Genomic DNA, 20,569 nt, shown 5'->3' on the forward strand with positions numbered 1-20,569 from the left:
CAGTGGGTCGGGGGGTCTGTTACTCACCAGCGGGAGCAGAGAGGGATGAGTGACATCAGATGCTCACCCGTGCCTCCTGCCTTTCCCTCTGGAGAAGAGATTCCCAGATTCCCAATGTTTTCTTTGTTGATTGCATGTTTGAGTGGGCTTGTTTAAGCTGTGGGGGTCATATCTGCCCTGCCAGTTGATTTGGGGAGGGAGATGGTACCTCCCCCTGGAGAGGAGGCAGAAGTTTGTCTAGGATCCTGCCTGTCACCACCAGGGAGGTGTCATTCCTATCAGAGGAATGTCCTCATCTGGATTCACAAACAAAATCCAAGGTAAGAACTCCCTTTCTTGTTGCTCAACATGTTTCCTAGATCTTAATTGTTTTTATATTGCTGTTTTGTGAATTACTGTGAACTTGAACACAAGCAGTTCCCCCCTCCCCACTAATACTTTCTGGAAGATTAGCTTCTCCCCATTTGATCCTAATTCTACCTTGTTCTTCCACCCTCTTTTTAGAGATGGGATGAAATAACGCTTTAATGCAGCTAACGCTGAGTATCTTAATTAGTAAACAGTTTCAAATGGATATTCAAATTTCGATTCAGTGATCTTTTACTTTTGTAGCAATCTTCTTAGGTGTTGAACTTTGCCTACTCTGCTTATGGCATGTGTTTTAGGGAGGAATCGAAAGAATCACTGAAAACTTTTATGCTGGTCTTGTGTTGCCTATTAACTCTGGCTTTTCTCTCTTTTTCTCCATTTCTCACCTTTCATTTCATCGTATTACCCTGCATTTCCCCCTTTTGTTTCTATTCACATATAATGCCACCTTCTTTCTTTTTTTATTGTAATACCCTACTTTTACCCATCAATTCCCTAGACACTTCTGAGGTTGATTTATTTGTTGTTAATGCTCCGTACACTCCAGTGCCAGATCCCTCCCCCATGATGCCACCTGTGGGAGTTCAGGCTTCCATACTGAGCCATGACACCATTCGAATCACCTGGGCAGACAACTCTCTGCCAAAGAACCAGAAGGTCTCGGATGCCCGTTACTACACAGTACGCTGGAAGACGAACATTCCTGCAAACACGAAATACAAGGTAACCAAAAGGTGCAGTCCAAAGGTACTTGCCAAACCAAATTTAAAACTAACAAAAATTTCTGATCATATGTTTCTATGAGCTATCAAGATAAATGGAAAGTTGATGCCTAAATAATGGACAAAAATGGAAATTCAAAACTGCCTTAGAAATTATTTGTATTAATGCTGTTAATATTGTGAGAATAGAGATACATGGATGAGATAATGCTAGAGACTGTTGTCATACTCAGGATATTTAATAGAGAGTGTCTCATTTTGTGACCCTTTGCTTTCTCTTAGACTGCAAATACCACCACTTTAAGCTTCTTAGTAACTGGCTTAAAACCGAACACTTTGTATGAGTTCTCGGTGATGGTGACTAAAGGCCGAAGATCAAGTACTTGGAGTATGACTGCACATGGAACTACTTTTGAATTAGGTGATATTGTTGAGCCATTTCTAAATTAGTTGACATACTTTTTTCAGATGAATCATTGCTGGTTTCTTAAACGTAAATGCTATGCTGATTATTGGGTACTGTTGAATTCTTTCTGGTGTGGGAAGATTCTTAAAGTTCTTTGAACTAAAGAGAGAATTTATATACAATGAAATAGGTTTCTCATGTACAGAACCACAAAACATTTCATACATACAAATTATGTCTTAATAGTAGCTGCTAATAAATAACATGAAGGTTAATAATTAATGAGAATAGGGGAAATAATTTAATTATTGAGCAAGCAAGAGATCAGAAAAGCTCTGATCTGATCCTTGAAGCATCCATAAGTGCCAAGCTTCTTTCATTTTAATGTTATTTGCTAAAATAGAGATATTTGAAGTTCTGGCAGTTTCAGTAGTCAAATGCCATGAAATGTGTCAGCACACATTCGAACCCATCTCTTCAGCATCTTGTCTGTTTATTTTTTTACGATATTTCTCTTTTATTGTGGTTAGAAATAAAAACAGATGATTGCCTCTAAATATAGAAAATGTTTTAAGGCATGCAAAAAAACCTCTAACTTCACAGAAGAGAACAACCCTGTGGAGTTTTGTTTCTTTTTTAAAATGTAAGAATTTCTATGCCACCTTCATAGCACAGCTCACCTAAAATTTCAATCCATTCCTGTAAAAGTATAAACAATTCAAAATGAAGCACAGGGTAGCAGAACACTCCTTTAAAACTAAACTAAACCACTGAAGATAATTTAAAGTCAGAAGCACTATGCTTTATGCTCGGTCAAATTTTTATTAACAATGGATACAGAATAACTTAATTGTGTTATACCATTTTTTTAATTCTTGGTTCGATGCCAGAAGAAGTGCTTTGAAATTGTGCAGCGTTCAGTTTTGGGTATCTGTCTTTTGTACAAATCCCATTTGAAATGAGATTTGAGTCAAGAAAACTAAATCATACAACTTTAATTATACCTGAGAAAAGTAAAACTCAATATTTTTCATACTTTTGGAAATATTTGATTAAATCCCTTAAAATTACAATAGTGTTTGAGTTTTATCAAATGCATATTTAACAAATCATTAAGGAGTGAGAACTTGAATTTTAATATATTCCCTCTAGAGGGTATTGATCCTCTATAAACATCACTCTTCCATATGATTCATTGACATTATTATGAATTCCAGTTGGAGAGAGGAGTTCACATTTAAGCTTCGTACCTAGAGATTCATAAGGTTTGCTGTTGGGGGGCATGGCAGGAAGGGTTGATGGTGAGGAGGGAGCTCACGGAAACCCTCTGAAGGCATATGCTGCTCTTCCAAGATACTCCAAATAGAAAGAGTATTTTGAAATCCTTAGTACTGATGTTGTTGCTTCAGTAGAAAAAAAAAATTATCACTGCAAGTTAGTAGATTATTTTGTGGTTGAATGTTGCAATCTTTGACAAAGAATGCTTAAAAGAATAAAACTGATACCACAATCTGTGTTAAATTTAAATATCATTATTGCAGTTCCAACTTCTCCGCCTAAGGATGTGACAGTAGTGAGCAAAGAAGGAAAACCCCGAACCATCATAGTCAACTGGCAGCCACCATCTGAAGCCAATGGCAAAATTACAGGTGAAATTTTATTTGGGACAGTTTAGTATATTTGTGCTGCCATTCAGGTTATGTATATAGGATGAAATCAAGATGAGGGATTCTATGGAATATGGATAGAGAGAATTGATAAGAATAATGATCTGTTGTTACCTTGAAGGAAGTGTACAATAGACAAACCTTCTTGTGTTTTGGTTCATTTCCCCCCATCCCCCCTTTTTTTCCCTTCCTTCACCTTCTTCTTTCCTTTTTCTTTTTTCTTTCCCATAATGGCTTATGTTCTATGCCATGTACTTTGATATGTTTTGTAATTTTTTTAGCCTTTTCCATTATTATTATTATTATTAAGGATTTTTCTTTTGTAATTTTGGTTGTTTATATTTATCTGCATTTGTTTAAAGCAAAATAAAAATTACTAAAAAAAGAAAGAAACCCTTTTAAAGGGTTGGAAACAATGATTAGAATGCTTAGTTATCTATGTTCTTTCAGTTTGCAGAAAATTGTGGTGTGTGTTTTTAATTAACTGCATACTGTTTTAATGTTCCAAGATGAAATGACTGAATTTTAACAATTAGGTCCATTTCCTCTTTATTTTATTTACTGTGTAAATAATATCAAGGTGCCAAATATTAATGAGAAGTGTATAAAATGGTATATTATAGTACTGGAATCAAATTCAGGCTAGAAGCACATGCACGTAATGACTAGCTTAAGCAGAGTAGTTAGGGTGGGCTAGCAGATTCTTCCTTCGCTTCTGATCACCTCCATGCAACTGCATGCAGCAACAGAAGAGAAAGACGAGAGGTCAGGTTGGTTCTGAGCCAGTTCCACTATCTTCTTCGTGAATCCAGGGCTATTGTCACTATACTTCCATGTGCTACTGACATACTCCAGGAAAGTGGTGCATCTAAGTCCCTCAAGCCTCTGAGGCTGAGGCAGGGCTTGAAGGAAATGGGTGGGGGATTTCACTTCTTTCCTTCTGTCCTAGCCCAATACACAGTCTTTTGCACATGGCTCTACTATTAGTTCAGACCTACAGAATATTGCCAGCCCTACAGTGTCTGTCTTCAGTTGAACTAATCAGGCTTGGAAATAGGGTAATGCTGAATTTATATTCAGCATAATTATGTGAAAGGTCTGCCCTCTGGTGGAATACGTTTTAAGATTTGCGTTATAAAGCTGAAACCCATCGCAAAAGGAGCTGAATGCACAATTTTCTGCTTATGCAATTTGTTCTAATTTTAAGCAGGAATGCTGCTGTTATTTAAAAAATGGTCCAGTCATCAAATCATCCCCAAGCTAAGAAATCCCCACTTGTATCATTGTCCTGTGTCCCCAATAAGTAGTTTCATATGGGATTCTCTTCAAAATTTAAGAACTTTAGTGAGCTTTTCTGTTCTTTTTCAGCCCCACCTTCAGGATGTGGGGTGGCCCAGAGAGTCCTTCCTTTTTGTATGTCATGGTTATGGGATGAATTTGGATTTATGATTTTTCCCGGGAAAGAGTTATCTAGCTTGATGTGTCTCACTAAACCCAACTGGGCTGTAACATTAAAATAGCTTCCCTTGCTGCTAAATGATTCTTTATTTTTAACAAAATATTTCCTTTACTCAAACCATCTAAGCTGCTTCCTGTTACAAACATGGCAGGAGAGAGTAGTGGGCAGCACAAAACAGAATAGTGAAGGAAGAGAGAGAGAGGCCTTAAGCAATGATTTGGCAATAGTAATTAATTTTGTGAATAATAACCCAGCATGTTTCAAAGTGCATTCTCAGGGGCAAATGATCTACATGTGACTTGTTCCACTATACATAAAGAACAACCCAATTAACTCAAAAATATATTTTCTGAGTGTGGATTTTTTTCTGCAATTTTTCTTTAGCTATGCAAGTCATTTTCTTATGTGAATAGTGTAATATGTGAGTGAGGGATTTCAATTTCAAGCATACCATCTAGTGGAGCTGTTTGGAACTTTCACAACTCACAAAAATTATCAGTATCTTTATGAACTGGCCTTCTGTGGAAAATCTGGAAGTCTGGTACCAGACCAATAGAACAATCCATATTCCTTTACAGTCAATTTGGATTGTCCCCAAAGGTTTATGAAGTGTAGTATGCTAGCTGTGTAGCAGTTTCTTAGCAATTACTAATTGCTTTCTCAATTAGTGATTTCCCTTCTATGGTAGCTGTAAGCCCTGTTCAGTCATTCTTAACCACGTATATGTGATTACCATTGCACAAGAAGCAAAAAAGAAACGAGTCTGCAGACATCTCACTTTCTTAGACGGCTGTTGGCGTACCTGTAGGCCCCCTCGTGTCAGAGGCTGAATGTCTGTGGCAGGGAGCCTTTTCTCCTTGAAGAGTCCCCAGATGATTTAGAACCTGGAATATTGGGGTTCCAAATTGCACAGGAAGTCTACTCATGCTTAGCAGGCTCTTCATTGCAGAAATTCATCCCACAACACATGGTGGCTGCAGGAATGGTGGCATGTAGGAGGAAGGAGCTCCAAAGACACACCCCCCCCACCCCGTGGAATACAGTGGTGGTACTCAAGATGCTGCAGGGGAAGAATTGTATGAATAGGGGTGCAATAAACTAATCAGTTGCTTCTGTGTCTTCATTGAGAAAGAATTACAAGGACACTTAAGAAGTATGGGTTTGTCTAGTTGTTTCAAGTATCTATTCATTATATCTAACCTTCCCAAATAGCTTAGAGCCCTTGGAAACGTGTCTTCATAATTCATCATCTGTATTTTGTTTATTGTGCAGGATACATCATTTACTATAGTACAGATGTCAACGCCGAAATACACGATTGGGTCATTGAGCCAGTAGTGGGAAATAGATTGACCCACCAGATTCAAGAGTTAACACTTGACACAGCATATTATTTCAAAATTCAGGCCCGTAACTCCAAAGGCATGGGTCCTATGTCAGAGGCAGTGCAGTTCAGAACACCTAAAGGTAGGTTGATATTGTTAACTGAATATGTTCTCTGGGAGCAGAAAACGGGAAATGCAGACAAATTTTTAAATGCATTTTTCATGGGTGGGGCCTGTCTGGTTCAGTGAATCAGTACCTGCCACCCTGAAAATGTAAATGTTCCAGTTGCTGTCATTAGTTGTGTCTTGTGAACGGGACGGTATTTTTGAGTACACAGTTTACTGTATGTTCCCACCTATAGAAGAGTTGTTTGAATGTATACTGTATGGTGCAAATGAGTTCATTGCAAATGTCTGGATGATCGTAAGGGTCTCGTACTTGGGGAGATATGCTGTCAAACTGCTCATCTGAACATTTCTAATATTCATATGGGATATGAGCATTTCTCATTGTAATTTATGAATAAGAGCTGAATAGGCGTGGTGTGGGGAGGGTCTTCTGTAAAGTAAGCTGTAGTAGTAGCAATTATTTAATTTCCCATTTATAGAGATTGCTACTTCTGTGCCAGTGAAATTTTTGTCACTCCTTTAGATTTAGTTATCTTTCTCTTGTTTGCTTCTTCCCTGTGCTTGTCCTGGTAGCTGAATCTTCAGATAAAATGTCTAATGATCAAGGTAAACCAATGGGCATATTTTTTGTGTCATTTCCTTTCATGCAAGTGCTATTGTCTTTCTTTCTTCTAACAGCACTTCAACTGTTAAATGCCAAAAAACAAGCTCTTGCGGAATTTAAAGTTTGAAATGCTGTAAATACTTTATTTGCATAGTGTGTTTGGAATGTAAACTCTTCCGTTAGGTAGTGCAAGATGGATGCATCCATGATTGGCACCATGTATTCAAATGCATGCTCAAAGCAGCTGCGCCCCATGTACACAATTTGAGTGGTGAGCCCAGTATGAAAGCACACACACACATCTTAAGAATTCATTTTGGGGAAAGCCTGTTTTTATTGTTGACAGCTGATGTGGGCTGGACATTGGTTAGCTATCTCTCTGTGTGGTCATGTGGGCCCTTCCCCACTTTTCAATATGACTTTTGTGCATGTTTGTTTCTCATCTTTATAAAAAAATCAGTTGAATGAACCTAATGGTGAACCCTGAACAAATCATCCCCAAGTATTAAAACATGGAACCAACAAGTAAATGCATCAACCTTCAGTTCACTGGTTTCATTCGTTCTCCTCATTGAGGAAATACGTATTGCAGCTTACACTTTTTGTTATGGCTTTATGCACCCCACATATGTTAGATTGTCTGCAGTATTATATTCATGCATAACACACTACTGACAGAGGAGTCTGCATTTTACTAAGCTGCTCGCTTATCTGTGTCTGCAAATCAGAGAGGCGTTTGAGAACCACACAGGCATAGGGGGTTAATTACAAAGAGGTTTATATCTCAGCCTGTCTTGATTAGGTAGTGGCCAAAGAGGCACTTTAAGGCAACGTGTGTCACAAGATGGTCTTCCTCTTGCTAAAAACTGCATTTTGCAGTTTAACCTATAGGTTGCATAGGTGGTGTGAAAAATGAGGGAGCCATGTGCTCACATACTATTTGGTTACTGGAGTGGTAGTAGATATCATTGAAGTGTTTTTGTGACTCATAGAAGGAAGAACATCTGCTACTACATCACACACCCTGAGGGGAAAAGTAGTTGGCCTTATTGTCTTTTTCCTAAAACACAGTTGAGTAATCTTTTTAAACCTTTGGGTTGCATTCCCTTATGAGCAACCAACTGGGTGCCACATAACAGTGGTGGGAAGGAGCAAAACAGTGAGTGTGGCTCCTACCATTAATAGGTGATATTCCAGCCATGCAGAGCCAGAGATTTCCACATCTTCCCCATATCTCACAGTGTTCCATCCAGGCATGCAAAAGGTATTATGGTTCAAGGACATGTTTCAGCCAAGCAAATGTACTTGAGGACGTCATAGAACCAAGCTGATGAGGGATTCAACTTCATGAAAGGCCTGGGAGGCCTCATTCAGCCCACAGACCAGAGAGGCACCCACATTTAGCATGGTAGGGACTGGTAACTGATGGCCCATGAACAGAATCCATCTTACAGGAGGTCAACACAGGCCCCTAGAATTATGGTCTCAACAGCAGTGGAAGTGAGAATAGTAGTGGTATGATTGAATTTTTCACCTGGCTCCATATCAATTTAGTTGAGTGGAGGTTAACTTCGTATGAGAGTGGAAAGAAAAATAGGCAGAATTGTGTGGCTTCTCCATTCTTTGAATTCTCCATTCCTGAAAATTGACTACCATATTTACTCTAGTCTAATGCACCCCTCAGTTTTCAGAACCTTGAAACAAAACAAAAAAAGTATTTGCTGGTGAATGTAAATGTGCCATCGAATCTAATGCACACCTTAATTTTCGCAACGTAATTAGACCAGAAAAGGTGAGCATTAGATTTGAGTAAATACGGTACTTTTTTTTTTTGCCTTCTCTTTTCCATATTTTTAAAGTATTCATTAATTTATGTCTGTATATGGATCATGGAACATTTCAGTCACTTCATAATGTGTCTTTTGTGCTCATGCACGTTTATTCCCACATGCTATGTAGCATATGCATTTGTGTCAGCCATAAGGTGACCCTAATGGCTAATGTACTCTTATTGGCTATGCTGGTACATATCATATTTATTGAGTCATTGCCAAAAGGTAGAACCTGCAGTGGTGGAGGCTTTACTGCCATGGATCTCTGGAAATGCACCAGTAATTCAGACAGTAAGTCAATCAGATTTATTTGCTAAAAATCATTGGGCATTGCAAAACACCAGCAAGTGTATATTCTGTGTATAGGATTATGGGAACAAAAGTAAAGGCTACATGACATGACTTGTGCCTTTAGCACAGTTGGTGGAATCTCCATATTCAGAAGCACTCAAGAAAGCTGTCTTTCCCCGACCGCTCACTGCTGGGTAAACAATTAATGGCAGCAAGCAAGTCTGACCATTGGAAGCCGTTAACAGAAAACCTATGGTTCCTTTCTAAAACGTTACCTTTAACATCAAATTGGAACTACATTAAAGTTATTTCTAACAGCTTGATCTTACACATGTCTTATTAGAATAAGTCCAAATGAGTTCAGTGAGGCTTGCTCAAAGGTAAATGTAATCGTAAGTTACCTTTGAGCAATGCCAGAATGTGTATATTTTAAGTTTCTTTGTGAATGTAAAGGAATGTCAAAAAGTACTCTTTGAAACATTCCATCCATGTGTTTTTTTGGCTTACAGACAGGCAAGATCTCTTTCTCATCTTCTTTTAATTTTTATCTATTAACTCTGTATTTATCTAGTGTGTTTCTTCCATTTTAAAGAAGTTAAGACAGTACTATTTTAACAGCAATTTATAGAAACTTTAAAAATTATTAATATAATTTTAAGATGCAATCTTATATAAACTGTGTGTAACACTATCAAAATCTGTATAAGTGTAAAACTACAGAGGAGCAGGAGTGCACTTTGGGACAAGAGAATTCCAGCTTCCCATATATGCTAATGGGGTCTGAGCTCTCTTTGACTGGCTAGGGAAGAGATATTCAGCTCTGAAAAAGCTGACCCCATGTGTGGTAGCTGTGAAAAAGTTAATTTCCTATTTTGGGGATCATTAGGTAAGAAATCAAGAATAAAGATGCTAGTTTCATAATGCTTTTCTACAAATCTCTGGTTTCACCACTTGGAATAATATGTACAGTCTGATAGGAAAATATAGAGCTGGAAACGGTTCAGAAAAGGGCAACTGAAGTAATCGGGACTGGAGCCACTCACTTATGAATAAAGGTTAGATATGGGGTATGACGCAGGTGGCACTGTGGTCTAAACCACCTGGCGGTTGAAATCCATGCAACGCGTGAGCTCCCGTTGCTCTTTCCCAGCTTCTGCCAACCTATCAGTTTGAAAGCACACCAGTGTAATTAGACAGATAGGTACCACTGCGACAGGAAGGTAAACTGTGTTTCTGTGCGCACTGGCTTCCATCATGGTGTTCCATTGCACCAGAAGCGGTTTAATCATGCTGGCCACACGATCCAGAAAGCTGTCTGCAGACAAATGCTGTCTCCCTCAGCCTGAAGCGAGATGAGCGCCACACCCCATAGTTGCCTTTGACTGGACTTCCAGGGACCTTTTACCTTTTACCTTTACCTTTTATCTTCGAATAAAACCAAGTAAGGAGGGACATGATAGAAGTATTTGGTTGATTAATTGATTGATTAATTTCCATTCCTTCTTTCCAAGGGAGCCCAGGTCATGAAGAAAGTGCATAGGAAAAGTACTAGAATTTGGTTTCCAGTGAAACTGAATGCTGGAGGATTTGGGAGTAACAAAAGAAAATATTCAGATATTTCATTCCCACAAAATGTAGCGATGGCTGTCAGCTTGAATAGCCTTTAAAAGGATTAGACAAGTTCATGGAAGATAAAGCTGGCAATGGCTTCTAGTCACAATTGCTTCCAGTACAGGGGGTAACAGTGTGCCTCTGAAAACCAGTTGCTGGGGAGCAGAAGAGTGCCTTTGCTGTAGGGTCCTACTTTGTGTGCTTCCTGGAGGCATCACGTTGACCGCTATGAAATGGGTCTTTGGCTTAATCCTGTTAGTGTTCAGTGTAATCTTCAAACTGTGTTTGTGTGTGCATGCGCGCACACAACTACAAGTAGGCAAATGCAATTTTCCACTAGTTTGAATTTCAGAGTGATAGCTGTGCTAGCATGCTTCAAAACAGGGACATGACCTCTAGTTTAGTTTAGTTTAGTTTAGTTTAGTTTAGTTTAGTTTAGTTTAGTTTAGTTTAGTTTAGTTTATTATTTTGTGGCATATATTTTACCGTGCCAGAGCCCACCTCATAAGATGCAATACAGTGGTACCTCAGGTTAAGTACTTAATTCATTCCGGAGGTCCGTACTTAACCTGAAACTGTTCTTAACCTGAAGCACCACTTTAGCTAATGGGGCCTCCTGCTGCCACCGCATCGCCAGAGCCCGATTTCTGTTCTCATCCTGAAGCAAAGTTCTTAACCTGAAGCACTATTTCTAGGTTAGCGGAGTCTGTAACCTGAAGTGTATGTAACCCAAGGTACCACTGTGTTTTCCACACGAGATCCATGAAAGCTTCTTCCGCAGCAGAGGCATCTTCCCACTGAATTCTCCACAAAGAACTCTAGAGTGGGGAAAGTCTCTTGCTTCATGTTTGGTGAAGTAGATGAGATCATGTTCCCTCTCCCAAGCTCTCTGAAAAAAATGCCGTGATCCATGGGGAGAGGTTAGATATTGCCTTTCTTTGTTCTTCTTGAAGAGAAGTAATGAGTCTCACCGCATCTACCTCTCTTCAAAACCCTGTGAAGAACAAAATGCAATACCCTTACTACTGAATTACAATCAGGTATTTCCTGAAGTTTCCCCACCCCCCAGTAAGCATCACCCACGAACACCCACCTTTCATATCTAATAGCCTTCTATGGGGTAACTATTGATAGGAAAGTTCTATGAAGTTCAGCCATTCAGGTCATATGTAACTGTTAAGTGCTAGGGGGTTCTGACATTACTAGAATACTGTGGCTTGTTTCTTTCTTCACAGAAGGCACCAGATTATTCTATAGTTTTGTATGTATACCTTTTGCATGAATGTTGTTCTAGCTGTTCTTGAGATAGTTGGATAGACACTTCTAGAAAAGTCCTGCAATCTTCCTGGACTGTTTCTATGTGTGTTTCTGTCTAGGATATGTTCTTGTCCATATAAAAGCAAGAGTTATGTTTTAAAAAGACAGATAAGGCATAAACTATAAGTAGCTTGACACAGCTTCAATTTTGTTTTCCAGCATTGGGGTCCGCAGGAAAAGGAAATCGGCCAGTGGATGTTGGGCCAGACTATAAAACACCTATGAGTGGTAAGTAGAATTCTGCTGACTAAGGTGTTGAAAGGAAATCATAACGTGTTCAAAGAAAAGTTAAAGCATCTTTACAACCATGTATAAGAGGGTTACTCATCCTTGCCTTAGATTCAAAACTCCCAAGACATTGCCATGTATAATTAAATAATGCTTGTTTTCCTCTTTAGGCAGTAACAGCCCTCATGGAAGCCCTTCTCCTTTGGAGTACAATATGCTTTTGGTAATAATAGTGTCTGTGGGAGTGATCACCATTGTTGTGGTGGTAATTGTTGCGGTCTTCTGCACACGCCGCACCACCTCTCACCAGAAAAAGTAAGATGCTTTGGCAACAACTTGTTCTATCTTTTAGGGGCATAGATTTAATTAGCGGTCATTGATTTTGCTTGGGTTTAATAACACGAATATTAAATAGACATGATTTCAGTCTGGTAAAATAAATGAGGAAACCTCCCATTGTTGTTGGCTGGGTGTTGGAGAAGAAAGGATCATACATGCCCCCACCCTCCACCTTTTGGATAGAAGTATAGAATCAGAATATAACATGTGTTATATAGCATGTGTCAGTTAACTACTTGAAGAAAAAACCTAGTAGTTTTATGCCAGCCTGTGAATACACTAATATTTTCCTTACGGCTTTCAAAGGAAGCGAGCTGCATGCAAATCTGTGAATGGGTCACATAAATACAAAGGAAATTCTAAGGATGTCAAACCCCCTGACCTTTGGATTCACCATGAAAGACTGGAGCTGAAACCCATTGATAAATCTCCAGATCCTAATCCAATCATGACAGACACCCCAATCCCTCGGAATTCCCAAGACATTACGCCAGTTGACAACTCCATGGACAGCAATATCCACCAAAGACGGAACTCATACAGAGGTGGGCTTAGTATCATGCTAAGTTTATTCATTATCCTATTTATTCATTATCCTTAGACAACTGTGGCCTGTAGATTGCAAAGGGTGGGTTTTGTCGAGATTCGTAATTGTTTAAGTACTTGCCAATTGACTAAGTTGTAGTAGCTGCACTTCGGTTTATATTTATTACAATTTGCATGTAAATCAGTGAGAAAATGGAACCCATAATATACAGCATAGCATTTCTGCTAATAGCATTATTTGCATCACTTAAAAATCTATTGTGAGAATTTATTTTGGTTTTACAGCGCCAAACCCTGCCCCTATTCTCTTTGAATGACGTTTCTAGAAAGGAAGACTATAAAGTGTTCTTAAGAATAGAGTCTCTTGGTAATCAGAATGAGTGTGTATGAAACACTTGTTTTCGTCTTCCTGCTTAATGATTTGATATAAAGATGATGGACATAAATGTTTATAGTTGCATACATTCTTTTTCTAGGGCATGAGTCAGAGGATAGCATGTCCACACTTGCAGGAAGAAGGGGAATGAGACCAAAAATGATGATGCCATTTGATTCTCAACCACCTCAGCGTAAGTCTAACTTTAGTTATTTCTCACCAAGCTTCCTTCAGTCAAACATTTCACATTCCATCCCGTATTGCTGGGAGTAGGGTGATGAATGTGCACAAAATCTTGTTTTTACTTGAAATAAATGCTAGGAAAGTTTAGAAGAAGAAACATTAGCATTATTATAACAATTATGGAAAGAATATCAAGATTATAAATAGAGAACTGTCAGAACTGAATCTTGCAGTATTTCCATGCCTAAGTAGTATTTGGATGCCAACCTGATCGGAGTGCTAAATAGCCTTTTGGCAAAATAGTACACGTTTTATATTTTCCGCTTTTTAATTTTTGTAAATTTAATGTTAAGCCCACAATCTTATTTAAAATTTATTTCAGAAAGATAGGTACTTCTGGCTGGGTTGTTGTATTTTTCATAATACTTTGAAGCGCTTTAAGAAAAGCACAAACTAAGCAGAAAGTGACAGCAGTTTCCCACTATATTTAAGGTATTTGTAGTCCTTCTAGTTCTGCACTATCTTTAAGGTCAGATTTGCTTTATGTTGGCCAACTAATGTTGCCAAATGTCCACCACTTATTAGGGCTGGGCGATATATCGTCCAAAAGCGGTTTGAAGTTCACGTCGTGATAATTATTTCATAATATTTGAGCTGGCAATATATCGCGAATCACAATGTGTGTAAGGACTAGGCGATATCTGGTTTTCAGAATCTCAATAACTTACCAGCTAAACATTTCAATGTTATCAGCAGCTAAACCTCACAATATCACCAGGTAAACATTGCAATCTACCACAATGTCTGAAATAAGGATGGAACTATACAGAGAAGAACAGGACAATGTCATGGCAACTGCTACTACTTAGGGGTCTAAAACAGATAAATGATAATATTATCAATCATCACACACTCAGTTTCATCAGCAGGCAAGCCAAAATGCATCCCAACAGGACTTTAGGTTTGGGGCTTGGCTACCAAATGGTGTCCTTCAGGACAATCCAAAGTATGGTGATGAGTCATAGTAAATACAAATAATCTGGGACTGCCAGGCTGCAAGCAGACCTTCTAGGAGGCAGAAGCAGCAGTGTCAGAAGCAGAAGCAGCTTGCCATGACCACAGTATGTGTTTGTGGTGGCGGAACAATCAGTGGCAACTTGCGAGGCCACACAGCAGTGGCGGGAGCTGGCGGCAGTAGCGGTGGCAGCCTGCAAGGCCTTGCAGTGGTGATAGTGACGGCAGTAGTGGTGGCAGCCTGCGAGGCCTTGCAGCGGTCATAGTGACAGCAGTAGCAGGAGTGGCCTGTGAGGACTCATGGCAGCGATGGGAGGTAGCGGCAGTAGTGGTGGTGGTCTGCGAGGCCTTGCAGTGGCGAAAAAAAGTGGCAGCAGTAATGGCAGTGGCTTGCAAGGCCACACGGCAGTGACAGTAACAGTGGCAGCCTGCAATGCCTCACTGTGGTGACAGGGAGTGACGGCAGTAGCAGTGGCGTGCGAGGCCTCGTGGTGGCAATAGAACATGGCAGCAGTAGTGGTGGCAGAGTGCAAGCCCTCACGGTGGCAGTACAAACAAGTAGCGCCCTGCTAGTCCTCGCAGCAGTGACAGAGAGTGACAGTAGTAGTGGTGGCCTGCAAGGACTTGTGGCAGCAATGGGAGGAAGTGACAGTAGTAGTGGTGGCCTGCAAGGCCTCATGGCAGCGACAGGGAATGACGGCAGCGGCATTGGACGGCAAGGCCTTGCAGTGGTGGCAGGAACTGGCTGCTGTAACAGCATTGGCCTGCAAGGACTTGCAGTGGCAATAGGCTTTGGCATCAGAAGCGGCGGTGGCCTGGGAGTCCTTGCAGCAGAGGCCCGTGGGGACACGTAGCAGTAACAGGAGGTGATGTGGAGGTAGCCACATCCTGCGAAGCCTTGCGGTGGCAACAGGAGGGGACGGCAATAGTAGTGGCAGCCTGTGAGGCGTTATGGTGACACAAGCAGTGGGGCTTGTGAGGCCTCGCCGTGGTGGCAAGAAGTGGCGGCCTGCAAGTGGCGATAGTGGGAGGCTGTGGCAAAAGCTGTGGCAGCCACCTCTGCTTCTGCCACCGTCTCCTGCCACCACCACAAGGCCTCACAGGCCGCTGCTACTGCCACCGCCGTGACAATAGCATGCAGGCTGTCGCTCCTTTTGCCACTGCCGCAAGGCCTTGCGGGCCACCTCTACTGCCGTCAGCATGACAAGGCCTCGCAGGCTGCCGCCACTTCAGCTGCCATTGCCGTGGCAAGGCTTTCTCTGCAAAAACCTGCTCTTTAAAGCTGAATCAGAGCAAACTGAATCCACAATAAACCCGAATAGCCGTTTGTTCTCATTCAGTTTTACAAAGTGGGTTTTCATGGGGAAAGTCTTGAAGCAAAAAAAGGGGGGGCGCTACAACATCAAGCTTTAAAGCGCAGACCATTGCCTGGAAAGAGTGGGGCAAAAGGTAAGTATAGATAAGCCATGTGCTGGGTAAGGTGAACAGAGGCATATAGACAATAAAGATCACAAGACAGGAAGAAGAAAGCAAAGGGGAAATATGGTGGTCTGGTCCCTCAGGGTAGTGTTGTCAGAATACTAAAAAAAAAGGGAAAGGCTGGAGACATCAACAGCCCTTTAGGAAACAACATTTGGAACAAATGAACTACTGTGAAATAATGTGCCCACAATTAGTCACTTTGACCTAAAAATCTATTTCAGAAGTCTTGGCAGCTGTGAAAAAGTTAATGTGTTATTCACCACCACTATGTAGAAACATTTGTATGTAGAGCATCCAGTGTAAAATTAAGTTTTCCTGTTTTCAGTTTTCCTTTACCATGGTGGTCTGTTGCTGTTGGATTTGGTTTTTATTTGCATTTCTGTTTACTGTTTTTGTACTGTGTAACTCTTCTGCTTAGATAATATGAAAACATAACTTTGCCATAGTTAAGCATTAAGCATTAAGCATTAAGCAGAGCCCCTCAGAAAAATATTGCAGTGTATTCCTGAGTCTGGCAATTTTTTAATATATAGATTTTGAACAAATTTGAAGTGTATTTCATTCTGAATGCAAGTCAGTGGTACTTAAGTCTTCAACATGCAAATACGTGCTCGGTTTGGCCTGGGCTACCTGAGATGTAATAGGCCTTTTTTTTTTTTTACTGTGAATCCAAATCAGCTTCAGCCCAACTTCTGACTTACACTATTAATAGACATTGCAGGGATGCCATAAAGTGTTTTTCAGCACAGTCCCTCCACTGTGATCCACACTGTGGGTTTGTTGTATGCTACCCACCCAGTCCAGTCTGCAAAGTTCAGATAAAAACACTGGGTAACACTGCAGAGGAGTTGTCACCTCTCAGCTTAAACACAACATGCAGTAGGGGTCTAATACCTCCGAACAACGTTGTGGGGTTGCTGTAAACCACCCAGAGTATTCAGTGTGAATTGCATTACACGATTGTCATAAACTCACAGTCCCCTCAATCTACTACAGAATGGGGACAATGCAATGTATTTGCTTTATAATTTGCAATGGTAAGTTTTTCTTTAAGTTTCACACTGAACAAGAACAGATTTCGAGTAGGAATTATTTTCCTTGCTGCTAGCTTTTGAGGGTATCCCTCCCTTGTGGGTGGGGCAGACAAACTAGCACCAATTCCCAGTTACATTAAATCTTGGATTTCTCCATTAACTCACTACAGATACGTCTTGCTTCCATTCCTGGAAGTAAGTAGCATCTCAGTATGTACCAGGAGTGACATTTCTAGACAATTAAATGGTTTTCTCTGTCTTTTTTATATCTTTTTTTTTGTCTCCTCTATCCTTTTAACATGTTTGGGGGGGAGGGTTTCCCCTATTTCTATTGGAGGAGGAAATAGGAGAGGGATGGAGGCAGAGGCATTTTGCACACAATGCTAGGTCAAACCATAATTAGAACAAAGGAGCAAGTGTGTGTGTTCCTGGGAAAAGGATTGTGGTCACTTTGCTTTTTTTCTCCAGGCCTGCTGTTGCAATGCTGTTTTGAGCTAAGCCATGGTTCGCTTAGTGTTATGTTCAAACCCAGGCTTGTGATTTATCTCACTTCAGGCAAACAGCAAACTGTAACCTTTTTCACCTGCCACTTCCAGCCAGTTCCACTATACACATGCAGCTGAGATGATTTTTGTGCAAACCTTGGGTTTTTTCCAAGCCTGTTGATATTTCCCTCTTGTGCATGTCTGTTTTGGCTGCATAAGGATCAGCACTCAAGGAATGAGTTGAGCATTAGTAGGAATGGTACCTAAATCATGGTTAAAGGTTGGCTGCAAACTAAGCTGTGAAACCATGATTTGAAATGGGTTTGCAAACGATTGCATGTGTGTTGAACTGACCTTGGTAAAAGTCCATTTCTTTGTTTGCCAGATGACAAACCTCTCTTGCTGGTGCCTCCCTATACTCTTGTCATGGTGACAGGTTTGGTTCACAAAGCATAGACCATGGTTTTACTGTACATTCAGGAAGCTAAAAAGAATTAAAGCAGCAAACCATGCCAGAATTTAAGCAGGGTTCATAATTACATAGGCACCAGGCCTTTTTCATTAACTGTTAACTCTGTTCTACGCCCCCCTCCCAGGACGGTTTGCTTATAGTTTTATTTCCTGGGATGTTTTCCATTCAGTTGTTCATCCTTTTTACTACCCTTGCAGACTTCCTATTAATCTACCTCAATACAAGATTCTAAAATGTGAGCTTCAGTGTTTTGCAATATTCTCAGTTTCTTATTAAGATCAGATGCCCAGAGTCCATCCTCAAATCAACCAGAATTCCTGTTTGCTCAGGAAGTTCAATTCTGTTCTGTAACAGTTTATATAACTTGAATTCATATTCAAATCCCACATGTTTAATGCAACAGAAAACATGGATATGATTTTCTAAAATATAATCACCCAGAGAACCCTGGCTATGAAGTGATTCAACTGCAATAAATAAATATTGGAAAAATGGGGGAATTCCTTAATTCCTTCAAACGGGTGTAGAGATGGCCTGTCATGGCAAAATGGACTTTGTTGTTCCGGAACCTTGAGGATAGTGTGCTGGTTTTTAATGTGCTTTTTTGTGAAATGGGTGGGGGTGCACTTCTGCATGCATGCTGGTTGGTGTGTGTTAAGCATTTTTTCTGTCTTATATTCATTCACAGCTGTGATTAGTGCTCATCCCATCCATTCCCTTGATAACCCCCACCATCATTTCCACTCCGGCAGCCTCGCTTCTCCAACCTGCAGCTATCTCCATCACCAGGCAAACCCATGGCCAGTTGGCACATCCGTGTCCCATTCAGACAGGGCTAATTCCACAGGTGAGAAGAATGTCCTGGGGCAGCCATTAGTAAAAGATGCAAAGAGAAGAACTTCTGGGACATACTCAAATCCAATTTTTGTGATTGTGTGAGGGGGAGGGATGGGTGTTTATATAATTATGCTAGAGATGTCCAAGGATTTGTTTAGGATGCAATCCTAAGTCCATTTACTAGGAAATAAGTTCTGCTAGCTCAAAAAAGACTTATTTCTAAGTGCATATGTATAGGACTGAGCTGTCTTGTGATCTTTTTTTCCCTTTTCCGTTCTGCAAAAGTGCTTGAAATGCACATGCAAGCCTCGCTTTCTGAACATAACATGTTCCTGAGAAATGGTTGGTTAGGCAAGTGTTCACATAACAAGCCAACTGTTTCCAGTGTTTTCTCTGTGGAACATCTCATTGCTTTCCCAACAGTCTGATAAAATGAGAGGACTGGAGGAGCGTCACATTTTCCTACTGTGTATCTACAGCATGACCCCTGCCCCGTAGCCCTCCCACAGATCTTCCTCCACCTCTGATCTGCGCTTCTGACCTGTTTTGGCAGTGATAGCCCTGTCCCTTTGCTGCTATTTTGGAACCAGTCTGCCTTCCTCCTCCCCTTGCCTGGATGTGGCCAGTGAGTCAAAAACACTGTTACGAGAACTTGCAAGAGAGGCCAAGATGAGCAACATGGCAGAGCCTTCTGTGTTGGTGCAGCCGCCAGTGCCTTCCACCTCCTCCTCTTCCCTCCTCTGGTGCCCAAAGCCAGCAGCAGCACCGGTTCCTACTCCTCTAGTGGCTGCTGCAGTGATGAGACCTATCTGCTCAGCTCCTGCAGCAGCAAGGCTGCCAAGGAGGAAGCCAAGCCCTTCTTCATCCTTTTCATCCTCATTGGCCTGGCTGACTCTGTGAGCTGGGCTCTGACATGCTCTCCACTGCTTCTTTGCTAAGGGGCAGTGGCTCAACCTCTCAGCTTTGCTCTCAGCCTTGGCCCACCTCCTCGGTGCCAGAGGAGGAAAGAAGAGGGAGGAGGAGGAGGAAGAAGAAGGCCGCAGCTGTACCAGCAGAGGAGACTCTGGCATGTCACTAAGCTTGGCCCTTTCATGCCTTCATTCTGCTATTGTCGCAGGCTCATGCAGTGTCACTGCTGGTTGGCTGACTCACTGGCCAGATCCAGGCAAAGGGAGAGGGGACTGGTTCAAAAACCAGGGGCAAATGGGACAGGGCTGCCTCTGCTGCCAAGAACAGGCAGTAGATCAGTAGTGTAAATGGGAGATGGAAGAAGATCTGGGGAGGGTAATGGGGGGCAGGATCATGGCAGTGTAGATACACAGAAGGAGAACATTGGGCTTTCTTTTGAAATACTGTAAATTGCAACATTAAGGGAAATCATTCTCACAGGTCCTCGTGTTCAGATAAGTGAATTTTTGCATAACAAGTGTGTGGATAGTGGGACCTCCATGTGTTTGATTTCTTTGTTTAAAAATGACGACACCATTACTTTTCAGTCATGACTAAATGTTTAATTGTATAACAGCGTTAGCATTTTGAGCTCTGGGGCTAGGGTTGTTGGTTCAACGTTGGTTAAGAGACCTTGCAAGTAAGAAGGAAATTGGCTGCTGCTCTTATGCCCAGGAATAAATTTAAGAATGAACAATGCCCCTATCATATTTGGAATCATCCCATCCTAACTTTGCATCTGGATTACAAAAGGAAAAATAATACTACTCCTTTTAAAGTTGTTTTATAATTCACATATTCCAAAGGCCTGCCTGCCCTCCCTGTATAATCTGTGGATGGCATTTAATCAAGCACAGTTTGAACATTATTATGGTACTGGTAAGTTGTGTTTA

The 20,569-nt window shown here is 41.0% G+C and overlaps 1 protein-coding gene across 10 annotated transcripts in view; it reads left to right on the forward strand.

Moving 5' to 3' along the window:
- The window catches only part of NEO1 (neogenin 1), a 104,568-nt gene that overhangs the window by 75,783 nt on the left and 8,216 nt on the right, over positions 1-20,569 (forward strand). For 3 of the 10 annotated variants that reach the window (XM_053366030.1, XM_053366032.1, XM_053366027.1), the window contains exons 17-26: positions 869-1,092; positions 1,374-1,512; positions 3,039-3,146; positions 5,896-6,090; positions 6,651-6,683; positions 11,892-11,960; positions 12,131-12,275; positions 12,606-12,844; positions 13,322-13,414; positions 18,580-18,738. In XM_053366030.1, the coding sequence (XP_053222005.1) occupies positions 869-1,092; positions 1,374-1,512; positions 3,039-3,146; positions 5,896-6,090; positions 6,651-6,683; positions 11,892-11,960; positions 12,131-12,275; positions 12,606-12,844; positions 13,322-13,414; positions 18,580-18,738 (1,404 nt within the window). The remainder of the gene's footprint in view (positions 1-868; positions 1,093-1,373; positions 1,513-3,038; positions 3,147-5,895; positions 6,091-6,650; positions 6,684-11,891; positions 11,961-12,130; positions 12,276-12,605; positions 12,845-13,321; positions 13,415-18,579; positions 18,739-20,569) is intronic. The other 7 variants (XM_053366035.1, XM_053366031.1, XM_053366036.1 and 4 more) reach the window with 4 other exon arrangements.

Source organism: Podarcis raffonei, chromosome 14 (genome assembly GCF_027172205.1).
Source record: "Podarcis raffonei isolate rPodRaf1 chromosome 14, rPodRaf1.pri, whole genome shotgun sequence".
Lineage (NCBI taxonomy): Eukaryota > Metazoa > Chordata > Lepidosauria > Squamata > Lacertidae > Podarcis > Podarcis raffonei.